At 32.3% G+C, this 12164-nt stretch overlaps 1 protein-coding gene across 1 annotated transcript; it reads right to left on the bottom strand.

Annotated features, from left to right (window-relative positions):
* Nucleotides 1-3211: 3211 nt before the first annotated feature.
* On the bottom strand, nucleotides 3212-12084 carry LOC134712891 (heparan-sulfate 6-O-sulfotransferase 3-B-like). Its single transcript, XM_063574886.1, has 2 exons — nucleotides 11340-12084; nucleotides 3212-7809 (listed from the first exon to the last, which is right to left on the bottom strand). The coding sequence occupies exons 1-2, from the start codon at nucleotides 11789-11791 to the stop codon at nucleotides 7128-7130; spliced, it is 1134 nt and encodes a 377-aa protein (XP_063430956.1). The 5' UTR covers nucleotides 11792-12084; the 3' UTR covers nucleotides 3212-7127.
* Between the last annotated feature and the right edge of the window lie 80 nt (nucleotides 12085-12164).

Here is a 12164-nt window from a genome sequence, read left to right on the forward strand (position 1 = left end):
TTTTTGTATTATGACCTAGCTTTAGGTGTATGTTGTTGATTGTTGTGGTACTACATACTGTTCTGTTTTTGTATTATGACCTAGCTTTAGGTGTATGTTGTTGATTGTTGTGGTACTACATACAGTTCTGTTTTTGTATTATGACCTAGCTTTAGGTGTATGTTGTTTATGGTTGTGGTACTACATACAGTTCTGTTTTTGTATTATGACCTAGCTTTAGGTGTATGTTGTTTATGGTTGTGGTACTTCATACTGTTCTGTTTTTGTATTATGACCTAGCTTTAGGTGTATGTTGATTGTTGTGGTACAACATACTGCTCTGTTTTTGTATTATGACCTAGCTTTAGGTATATGTTGTTGATTGTTGTGGTGCTGCATACTGTTCTGTTTTTGTATAATCACCTAGCTTTAGGTGTATGTTGTTGATTGTTGTGGTACTACATACTGTTCTGTTTTTGTATTATGACCTAGCTTTAGGTGTATGTTGTTGGTTGTTGTGGTACTACATACTGTTCTGTTTTTGTATTATGACCTAGCTTTAGGAGTATGTTGTTGATTGTTGTGGTACTGCATACTGTTCTGTTTTTGTATTATGACCTAGCTTTAGGTGTATGTTGTTGATTGTTGTGGTACTACATACAGTTCTGTTTTTGTATTATGACCTAGCTTTAGGTGTATGTTGTTTATGGTTGTGGTACTACATACAGTTCTGTTTTTGTATTATGACCTAGCTTTAGGTGTATGTTGTTTATGGTTGTGGTACTTCATACTGTTCTGTTTTTGTATTATGACCTAGCTTTAGGTGTATGTTGATTGTTGTGGTACTACATACTGCTCTGTTTTTGTATTATGACCTAGCTTTAGGTATATGTTGTTGATTGTTGTGGTGCTGCATACTGTTCTGTTTTTGTATTATGACGTAGCTTTAGGTGTATGTTGTTGATTGTTGTGGTGCTGCATACTGTTCTGTTTTTGTATTATGACCTAGCTTTAGGTGTATGTTGTTGGTTGTTGTGGTACTCCATACTGTTCTGTTTTTGTATTATGACCTAGCTTTAGGTGTATGTTGATTGTTGTGGTACTACATACTGTTCTGTTTTTGTATTATGACCTAGTAGTCCAGTCAATCTAGCATAAATTTGACGCTAACCTGAAAGTAATTGCAACAGAAGATTTTTAAGTTTTAAACTCTAGCATTATACCACAAATATACACAGAAAAAAGTCCCATAAAATCTAACTTGAGGAAAACTAAAAATATCACCATTTAAAATTCCTATGGAGATTTGCATTGAAAAGGGAAATAACTCTTGCAAAAAAGGCAGAAATATCAATAAAAATTGATGCAAAATTATAACTTTACAGCTTCTATTCATCAGAATGTATTGATTCTAGATTTTTTAGCGGTCTTTAGAGTATTGCAAACAACTCTAAAGGTGTTTTCATATATTTTATCAAGCTATAATCTGGATTTCGTAATTTATTAGTTGACCATTTATTGAATTTTTCAACATGTCAAGGTAAAGAATCTCAAATTTAATAGAAATAATTAAGCATGTATTCTTCTTTTTGTGGTTTAAAGTTTCTTAAGATAAGTAAGTTGCTGATAAAATATAATATACAGATATAAACAATACCAAATGTTCACATTATTTTTTCAAAATGGTTACAAAGCTTCAAATTTGCAATTTCTTTAATGAAAGATGTACGAAAAAAATAAAACTACCCATAACACTTCGGTTTTGTACATTTCATGAGCAGAAGATTATATAGTTTAGTCAAATACAAACTTATAACCCCAACAAAGTATCATACTATACATAAATTTCAAGAAAAACAACCAAAAACTGACCAAAAAAGACTAATTTTTGCAAGAGTTATCTCCCCTCCCAATGTTAATTTCCATAGGAAATTTAAAATGCTGATTTTGAGTTTTCCTCAAGTTAGATTTTATGGGACTTTTTTCTGTGTATATATAGGGCATAATACTATAGATTAGAAGTAAAACATTTTCTGTTGCAATTAGTTTGAGGTTAAATCTTAGTTTGACTGGACTATAGCTTTAGGAGTATGTTGTTGATTGTTGTGGTACTGCATACTGTTCTGTTTTTGTATTATGACCTAGCTTTAGGTATATGTTGTTGATTGTTGTGGTACTGCATACTGTTCTGTTTTTGTATTATGACCTAGCTTTAGGTATATGTTGTTGATTGTTGTGGTACCACATACGGTTCTGTTTTTGTATTATGACCTAGCTTTAGGTATATGTTGTTGATTGTTGTGGTACTGCATACTGTTCTGTTTTTGTATTATGGCCTAGCTTTAGGTGTATGTTGTTGATTGTTGTGGTACTACATACTGTTCTGTTTTTGTATTATGACCTAGCTTTAGGTTTATGTTGTTGATTGTTGTGGTACTACATACTGTTCTGTTTTTGTATTATGACCTAGCTTTAGGTGTATGTTGTTGATTGTTGTGGTACTGCATACTGTTCTGTTTTTGTATTATGACCTAGCTTTAGGTGTATGTTGTTGATTGTTGTGGTACTGCATACTGTTCTGTTTTTGTATTATGACCTAGCTTTAGGTTTATGTTGTTGATTGTTGTGGTACTACATACTGTTCTGTTTTTGTATTATGACCTAGCTTTAGGTGTATATTGTTGATTGTTGTGGTACTGCATACTGTTCTGTTTTTGTATAATGACTTAGCTTTAGGTGTATGTTGTTGATTGTTGTGGTCCTCCATACTGTTCTGTTTTGGTATTATGACCTAGCTTTAGGTGTATGTTGATTGTTGAGGTACTCCATACTGTTCTGTTTTTGTATTATGACCTAGCTTTAGGTGTATGTTGTTGATTGTTGCGGTACTGCATATTGTTCTGTTTTTGTATTATGACCTAGCTTTAGGTGTATGTTGATTGTTGTGGTACTACATATTGTTCTGTTTTTGTATTATGACTTAGCTTTAGGAGTATGTTGTTGATTGTTGTGGTACTGCATACTGTTCTGTTTTTGTATTATGACCTAGCTTTAGGTGTATGTTGTTGATTGTTGTGGTACTGCATACTGTTCTGTTTTGGTTCAGTAGTTAATATGCTGTCTCATTGCTGTATAGCCTTCATTGATATCCCTTATTTAATTAAAGATAGTGGTGACCAATGGAAACTTTATCCTGCAAACTTTCTTGTATACACCCAAAACCGTAGAAAGGTTATAAAAGTTCAAGGTTGAGTTTTATTTGCTTTGGTTACAAAATTCTATTTACATCTTTAACATTTTAAAAGCACCACTTTAACAGTAATTCATTATTACTAAATACTTTGGAAGACACAGTGGTAAAACCTGTTGATTTAAACCCTGACTGACAAATATTTTTTACAATATAATTACAACTGGAATTATATGTGTTAGATAAAATAATCTCACACAAAATTTTGCGGTCTAACTGCCATACATTTAAGATGCCATACATTTCTTACATCTATAAGTGAACAGACCTATTTTTGTATTTAAATGACCTACTATCATGACTATAATTAAGAGTAAAAATCTCTCTGTTTTACTACTGTATCATCCATTGTAGTTACCATGGTTACACTGTATAACAAATTACAAGGGTGTAAAAGATCCATGCAATAATAAAATAATAAATAATGGTAATATATTGATCATGGTGTTCAACTGTGTATCATATACACGCTTTCTCTTTTGTTATTCACTACAAGTAAATTTATTACACACCTTAAAGTAAAAGTTCATTTGAAATTCTGGGTTTTTCATCAAAAATGCTTTCATTTGACTACAAAATCTAAAACTAAATCTTAACTATAACTAGTAAAATATAAGAAATAATTTATTTAGGCCCTGAATTAAATCAAAGCATTGTCAGAGCTGTGACCAAGCCTATCTTAACTTGAAAATCCACAATGTAAACTTTTTAATGATTTGTTAATAATTTTTTTTTTTTTTAAGCAATGGTTATCGGAAGATATTTTGGCAAAGGTCAAATGATGTTCATAGTTTTATATCATTGTTTTCACTCCAATGCCATATGGCATACAGTGAGGATTTATAGTTAAGCATATTTTACCAAAGTGTTATATATGAATAGCATTTACCTTGATACTGATCATTGATTTGTAGGTAAAACAGTAGTTTTGTTTGATATTTACCAGCTGAAGAGTTTTATTCGATGATTTAAAAGATCTTTATTGGGGGGTTAGAAATTGTATGTTTCATTTGATGATTCGAACGGAAATTGGGTCTGGTATACATTGCCATACTGAATAAATATACAATTTTCTTAATACACTACTATATTTTTCAAAAATGATTGAATTTTAATATACCTATAAAATGTATAATATTGGCACAAAATAGATTTAAAAGCTGAAAGTGATAAATGAAAAAAGATGTGTATATGAAAATAACAAAAATCATACATGAAAAAGATGTGTACATGTATATGAATTTAACAAAGATCATAAACACATAAAACTAAATAAATATGAGATTACAGAAATATTTCTACTGAACAATTTCTCATTTGCTTACAAAAACCATCCACTTTCCCTATCATACCTATTATGCTAATCATAACAAGTCCTGTTACACCCTACTGTGCTTAATGTTAACCTCTTACTTTATAACTTATAACTTGTCCCCCCTCCCCTGTTGCTAATCATAACAAGTCCTGTTACACCCTACTGTACTTAATGTAAACCTCTTACTTTATAACTTATAACTTGTCCCCTCTCCCCTGTTGCTAATCATAACAAGTCCTGTTACACCCTACTGTACTTAATGTAAACCTCTTACTTTATAACTTATAACTTGTCCCCCCTCCCCTGTTGCTAATCATAACAAGTCCTGTTACACCCTACTGTACTTAATGTTAACCTCTTACTTTATAACTTATAACTTGTCCCCTCTCCCCTGTTGCTAATCATAACAAGTCCTGTTACACCCTACTGTACTTAATGTTAACCTCTTACTTTATAACTTATAACTTGTCCCCCCTCCCCTGTTGCTAATCATAACAAGTCCTGTTACACCCTACTGTACTTAATGTTAACCTCTTACTTTATAACTTATAACTTGTCCCCCCTCCCCTGTTGCTAATCATAACAAGTCCTGTTACACCCTACTGTACTTAATGTTAACCTCTTACTTTATAACTTATAACTTGTCCCCCCTCCCCTGTTGCTAATCATAACAAGTCCTGTTACACCCTGCTGTACTTAATGTTAACCTCTTACTTTATAACTTATAACTTGTCCCCCCTCCCCTGTTGCTAATCATAACAAGTCCTGTTACACCCTACTGTGCTTAATGTTAACCTCTTACTTTATAACTTATAACTTGTCCCCCCTCCCCTGTTGCTAATCATAACAAGTCCTGTTACACCCTACTGTACTTAATGTTAACCTCTTACTTTATAACTTATAACTTGTCCCCCCTCCCCTGTTGCTAATCATAACAAGTCCTGTTACACCCTGCTGTACTTAATGTTAACCTCTTACTTTATAACTTATAACTTGTCCCCCCTCCCCTGTTGCTAATCATAACAAGTCCTGTTACACCCTACTGTACTAAATGTTAACCTCTTACTTTATAACTTATAACTTGTCCCCCCTCCCCTGTTGCTAATCATAACAAGTCCTGTTACACCCTACTGTACTTAATGTTAACCTCTTACTTTATAACTTATAACTTGTCCCCCCTCCCCTGTTGCTAATCATAACAAGTGCTGTTACACCCTACTGTACTTAATGTTAACCTCTTACTTTATAACTTATAACTTGTCCCCCTCCCCTGTTGCTAATCATAACAAGTCCTGTTACACCCTACTGTACTTAATGTTAACCTCTTACTTTATAACTTATAACTTGTCCCCCCTCCCCTGTTGCTAATCATAACAAGTCCTGTTACACCCTACTATACTAAATGTTAACCTCTTACTTTATAACTTATAACTTGTCCCCCCTCCCCTGTTGCTAATCATAACAAGTCCTGTTACACCCTGCTGTACTTAATGTAAACCTCTTACTTTATAACTTGTTTCCCCCGTTGTGATAACACATACACTTTCAGATAAGTATTTCTGTGGCTATCAATAAACAGATACACAAATGGGTCTTCCTATTTTCAGGTCTAACAAACATGACAGAAGGACAAAATCACAAAGACCTCAACCATAGAAAACTGCCCTCATGTGTGGATTTATACATTTGAAGTTAGGGGTACTCTATTAAACAAAAGACTAGGAGCTAACTAATATAATTCAGACAGGCATGCAGCCTGGGGAAATCGCTATAATAAAAACTTTTTTTGGCTTCAACAGGTCTACAAATATTAATGGAGCACTCCTTACTTCAAATGAAATAGACAACACTGGTATTTGACCCCTTACATCATGTATATTTAAGCATTGGTCATGATGATTAACAGGAAGGGTAATCAGACATATTTGTAAAAACTTAACTAATTTGTAGCGTTATGACAGCAGACAATGTTTTCCTATGCACACTAGTATGTAATCATTCAACCAACATGCTATAATACAAATACATGATTATTATCAACTATACCAACTTCTTGGTATATTTATGAATTAACAAATGGATTTATATGACAATTTATCACAGACTATACAAAAAAGAAAAAAAATAACAGAAATGCTTTGTAATGAGATCTTATATATTCCTTAACATTGAATATAAATGAGCTGTGACAACAACCTCCTATGAATTACAAAAATATATACATTTTAAATATATTGTCAAATATATCTCTGCTATAACACGGGTGATGTACAAACTGTATCAGTTTGGAATGGTATGCACTAAAATAGACAAAATCTTTCATACTTCTCTATCGCTTATCACATATGAATCTTACAATAAATCAAACTGAGCTTGATGTGAAAGCATGATTCATTCTATATATATACATGTATATATTTCATATAACTAAAAACTTAAATAAAGTTTGAATTGTCCATGGAAAAAAGGCAGTAATATTTTTGTCTTGAGTTTCAGATGTACCTTCAGTTTTTCAAGTTTCACAGCCAGACAATGACAAACAATATTTTGTACAATCATAACTTAATAAAACATGACTTTATTTTAAGAAGCTTCTTTAAACAGCTCCTCCACATAATCTAGTGTTTCATTATGTTGTTCTCCTCCAGGTTTACTCTCAATCACGCTGACAGGAGTAGACTCAGACTCATTCATTTCTTCTGTCATCACCTTGACTCGTTCTTCAAATAGTCTTTTGGAAAATTTATATAATTTAACATCTAAGGCATTCAGATTTTCTATCAAACTTATTTGTTCCTCTGTAACCTTATGTTCAGCTTTTTCGGAATGTGTTTTGTTGAACTGCTCAAAATCTTTAGAAAATTTTATATGAAATGTATGTTGAAATAAGAGTTGAGTATCTCGTTGATGTTCTGTTAAACCAAAAAAAGACATATTTTTAAGGTTTTCGATTGCACTTTCCAGTAGTAATCTTTGTCTTAGTTCCTCGTTCATTCCTGTCCCATTGTAGCAGTTCACTTTACTTAGGTTAGCCAACATCCTTGTCTGGCGATTATTAGCCAGATTAAATTTACATTTTATGAATTCTTCCAATGTTACACCTTTCCATGTTGAGCCCTCAAAGCAAAATGGCACTTCTTCTAAAGAAGCTTGGCGTCCATTACAATAGAGTTTAGCAGCTTTCCATGTAGCTCCTCTCTGAACATGTTTCCATTCACTTATATATCTCCTCACTGGGTCTCTTAGTATGGTGATATAGTGGAATCTAAAAACAACATTACAGGCAGTTTAATTAGTATGGTGAAATAGTGCAATCTAAATCAAAAACAACAGGTAGTTTAAAAAATACTACTGATTCTTAAAGAAAGGCAAGTGGAAGGTAATTTAATACATGTACTAAGTCAAAAATATACTTCTGTATAGTGCTAAAAAAAATATATAAATTGCCTAATAATGCTTATGTGTTTTGCACCTGTACAAAGTCAATAGCCTTTAGCCTTTGGTAGTCTTGTATAATTAATTTTGGTTCATTTATATGTTTTTGAGTTTAGTATGAGGTCCATTTTTATTAAGGGGCCTGGTGAGGGATTTTTGGGATGCTGTGTTGAAGACCTTTTGGTGGCTTTAGGATGTTATTTGCTCTTTGGTCTGGTTGTAAACTAAGTCAGGAGCCTGTAATTCAGTGGTTGTCGTTTGTTTGTGTTACATATTTGTTTTTCGTTCATTTTTTTATATAAATAATTATATAAGGCCATTAGTTTTCTTGTTTTCTTGTTTTACATTGTCTTATCGGGGCCTTTTATAGCTGACTATGCGGTGTGGGCTTTACTCATTGTTGAAGGCCGTACAGTGACCTATAGTTGTTAATGTCTGTGTCATTTTAGTCACTTGTGGACAGTTATCTCATTGGCAATCATACCACATCTTCTTTTTTATACTTGTTTCTTTTGACATATTTTGGAATCCACTTTCTATTCTCAATTCTAAGAATAAGTCATGTAAGAATGTAAGATACATTTTTTTTTTGTACTTTTAAAGTTTTCAATCATGAATGTTTATAACATAAGGCTAATACTATTTATGAAGTTAAAACTAGCGACTCCCATGAACCTGATATGCACACTTAGTAAAAATAATGCAACATTTAAATCTGATTTAGATCTTGAGGCAGCAATCTTTCACACAATAAGTAAACTTGTGGCTAGGTGTTTTAAAAGATCTAGATCTGTTCAGTATTTTTTGTAAAATGAAAGAACCTGCCATCCATTGATTTCTGTCATAATTATATTTTTTTGCAGATCTTTGTGATCTACATGCATGTGGCTGATCATTTTTGCTGTTCAAAAAGTAAAATCACAAAAATACTGAACTCAGAGGAAAATCAATACGGAAAGTCCATAATCACATTGCAAAATCAAATAACAAAACGCATCAAAAACAAATAGACAAGAACTGTCATACTCCTGACTTGGTACAGGCATTTTCAAATGTAGAAAATAGTGGATTAAACCTGGTTCTATAGCGCTAACCCTCTCTCTTTAATAACAGTCTCATCAAATTCCATTATATTTACATGATGCGTTAAATAAACAGTCACAATTAATAAAATAGTCAAAATATTGGTACATCAGTCATCATCGCATAACAATTTTAAAAGGGACAATTTAACAGAACACAAAAACATCTATCTATCAAAGTTTCTAACTATTCAATATATTAACAAAATTTAGAGCCCTCCAATGTTTCCTGATAATATTTTATCATTAGACCGTTAGTTTTCCCGTTTGAATGGTTTTTCACTAGTAATTTTGGGCCCTTTATCATGTTTATAGCTTGTTGTTCGGCGTGAGCCAAGGATCCGTGTTGAAGGCCGTACATTGACCTATAATGGTTTACTTTTATAAATTGTTATTTGGATGGAGAGTTGTCTCATTGGCACTCGTGAACACCACATCTTTCTATATCTATTTGTGTAAATCTTGTAACAATTGTTTTGATGATCATTTTACTAAAACAGTTTTCATCTCTCTGTTATACTTTTCTAAATGATAGACATTGACATGAAAATTATGACAAATTTATTCCTAAGAGCTTGTTTCAGTCCGTTTGACATTTGTTTTTGTACCATTAATAAATTCTTGACAGTTGCTTTTTTACTCCATCTTGAAAAAACAATTGTGGTCCGCTGTCTTTATTTTTTTTTTTGCCAGGATATACATGTCTCCATCCAAGTCAAACTTTGTAAAAGTAAACCATTATAGGTCAAATTATGGTCTTTAACACAGAGTCTCGGCACACACTGAACAGAAAGCTTTAAAGGCAGATAAAGGGACAGATATATTTTTTCTCAGATGCCTCATTTAACAAATATTTCAGTACGGTAAACATTTCTTTATCATCCAATATTGCTACAATCAGTCTGCACCATAAATCACTATACAGCTATAAATCCATTTATAAATGCTACAGACAGGTAAAGTTTTATTTGGAATAGTAAAGATTTTTTTTTAAACTTTGTTTAAGGAATATGTACCCTTGTGTTGATACTTTTATAGAAAATCCACAGCCTTTCCCCTAGTAGCTATTATGCTTTTTGCTTTGAAGCCTTACAGCGGGCAGCCAATGTAAGACATCAAAGAAAAAAAGCATAATAGCCTTTCAAGACATACAAGACGTCATAATTAATTGGACTATAAACTCTTTCATGTCTTTGGGTGACTCGTCAGAGTTGCCCACAGTAAGTAAGTAAATTTTATTTATAGTCTGTCATGATACGGGTACAAGTCAAATCGGCACCTGGTCACATCGGCACCCATACAAAAAGTCAAATCGGCACATGGTTAAATCGGCATCTAGTCAAATCGGCACCTATTTAAAGTCAATTCGGCATCCAATAATATTTGATATAATATATGGGACTGGGACTATTATGTTTAATAATTTAAGTATACTAGCAGAATAGTCCCAAATATATATAAAAATGTATAAATTCGATCATGATCTATTTTGGGGGTTTAATTTTATCATGCATTTCATGCTAAAAAGCATCAAGCAGTAAAAATACAAAAGTTAATCATTTAAAGTTTTCTCAACATTATGTGACTGATGTTTTGATAAATTTTCTTTTCAATCAATTAATAACTTTAATCAATTTAATACATAGTGAAAACACAATGTAACACCGGCTTTTGTTTCGCATAATTCTGTCATATTTTCACAACTACATGTATATAGATACAATCTAATACAAAAACATTATTAGACCACAAAACGACTTTTTATGGATATATATGTGGTATCAGGAGAAAATTAAAATTAGGATTTAAACCATTCAGGTATCCTTATTTCCATTGTGAGGACAAGGATAATAGCACGAAATTTTAGGTTAAAGTATATAAATTTGAATTTAAATATTGAACTAGAACATTTTTAAAGATAAACTTGTATCACCTGGTGTAAAAAAATGTGTGTCAAAAAACTTATTACTTGTACAAAAACCCTGTACAAATTATAATTTGTACAAAGTTACATCTTGTACACAACATATATATTAAACAAATTTAACATGGGTGCCGAATTGACTACATCAGGTGCCGATTTAACCAGGTGCCAATTTGACTAGGTGCCGATTTGACTATACTGGGTGCCGATTTGACCAAGTGCAGATTTAACCAGGTGCCGATTTGACTAGAATTCTCATGATACATGTATGTACAGTTCAACAATTGTAGAGCTCTTAACCGACTAGACAGTCTCAACCTGTTCAATTTTTCCTGCTTATATTGACATGCATACCTTCTTTTTCTATGTAAACCTTCTTGTTTGTCCATTTCTTTATCGACACATCCCTTTAATTCTGTCCAGTCTGCATGGAGACCACATGCCCAACCAGTAGAGTATCTACTAAATAACCAGACAGTTTGCTTTCGAGTTAAGCAGTTACATTTTTTCTTGCCTTTAATACATTCACAAGGTTGTTTAATGTCAAGATTTTTAACAAGATGCTTTCCAAAAGTTGTACCACCTGTTTTTTGCATGTGAAGAAAAACCAAAACATCTTCATCCTCTAAATCAAGTTCATAGTCTTTGTCCAGTAGTTTTCTGTCAAAGTTCAAGTCAATAGAATATGAATTTGTTTTCTGTGAAAACAAATAATGATTTTGATCCGAATAAAGACATAACAATAAAACAAATAATGCCAGGAAGACACATATGGTTACAAGGAGTCTTATGTTGCCCCTTCTCATCTTCTAAATCTACTTTTTACAAATTCCTAAAGATATTTGATTTGTCAAAATGGTCTGCTTCGAACGTCATTAAAATAATATTCCCCTAACACATTCATCACACTTCTTTCATGATATTTTTTTTCACGGTTTCTCTTTTTGTCTCTATGTTTATATTCAATAACGAAGCAAATAAAAGATATCAAGAGAGAACCAATTATTTCCAACCATTAGCGACTTTCGGAATTAAAATTGATATTATTTTGCTATACATATTGGAAAAGTCTAAATTATTCCGAAAAAGCAAATATAATTTCGACTGTTTCTACTTCAACAGCGGGTAGACTTTTGCGTTCCTTAGCCAAAAAAGATATTTTTAAGGTTACTGTAACCA

This window comes from Mytilus trossulus, chromosome 3 (assembly GCF_036588685.1).
Source record: "Mytilus trossulus isolate FHL-02 chromosome 3, PNRI_Mtr1.1.1.hap1, whole genome shotgun sequence".
Classification (NCBI taxonomy): domain Eukaryota; kingdom Metazoa; phylum Mollusca; class Bivalvia; order Mytilida; family Mytilidae; genus Mytilus; species Mytilus trossulus.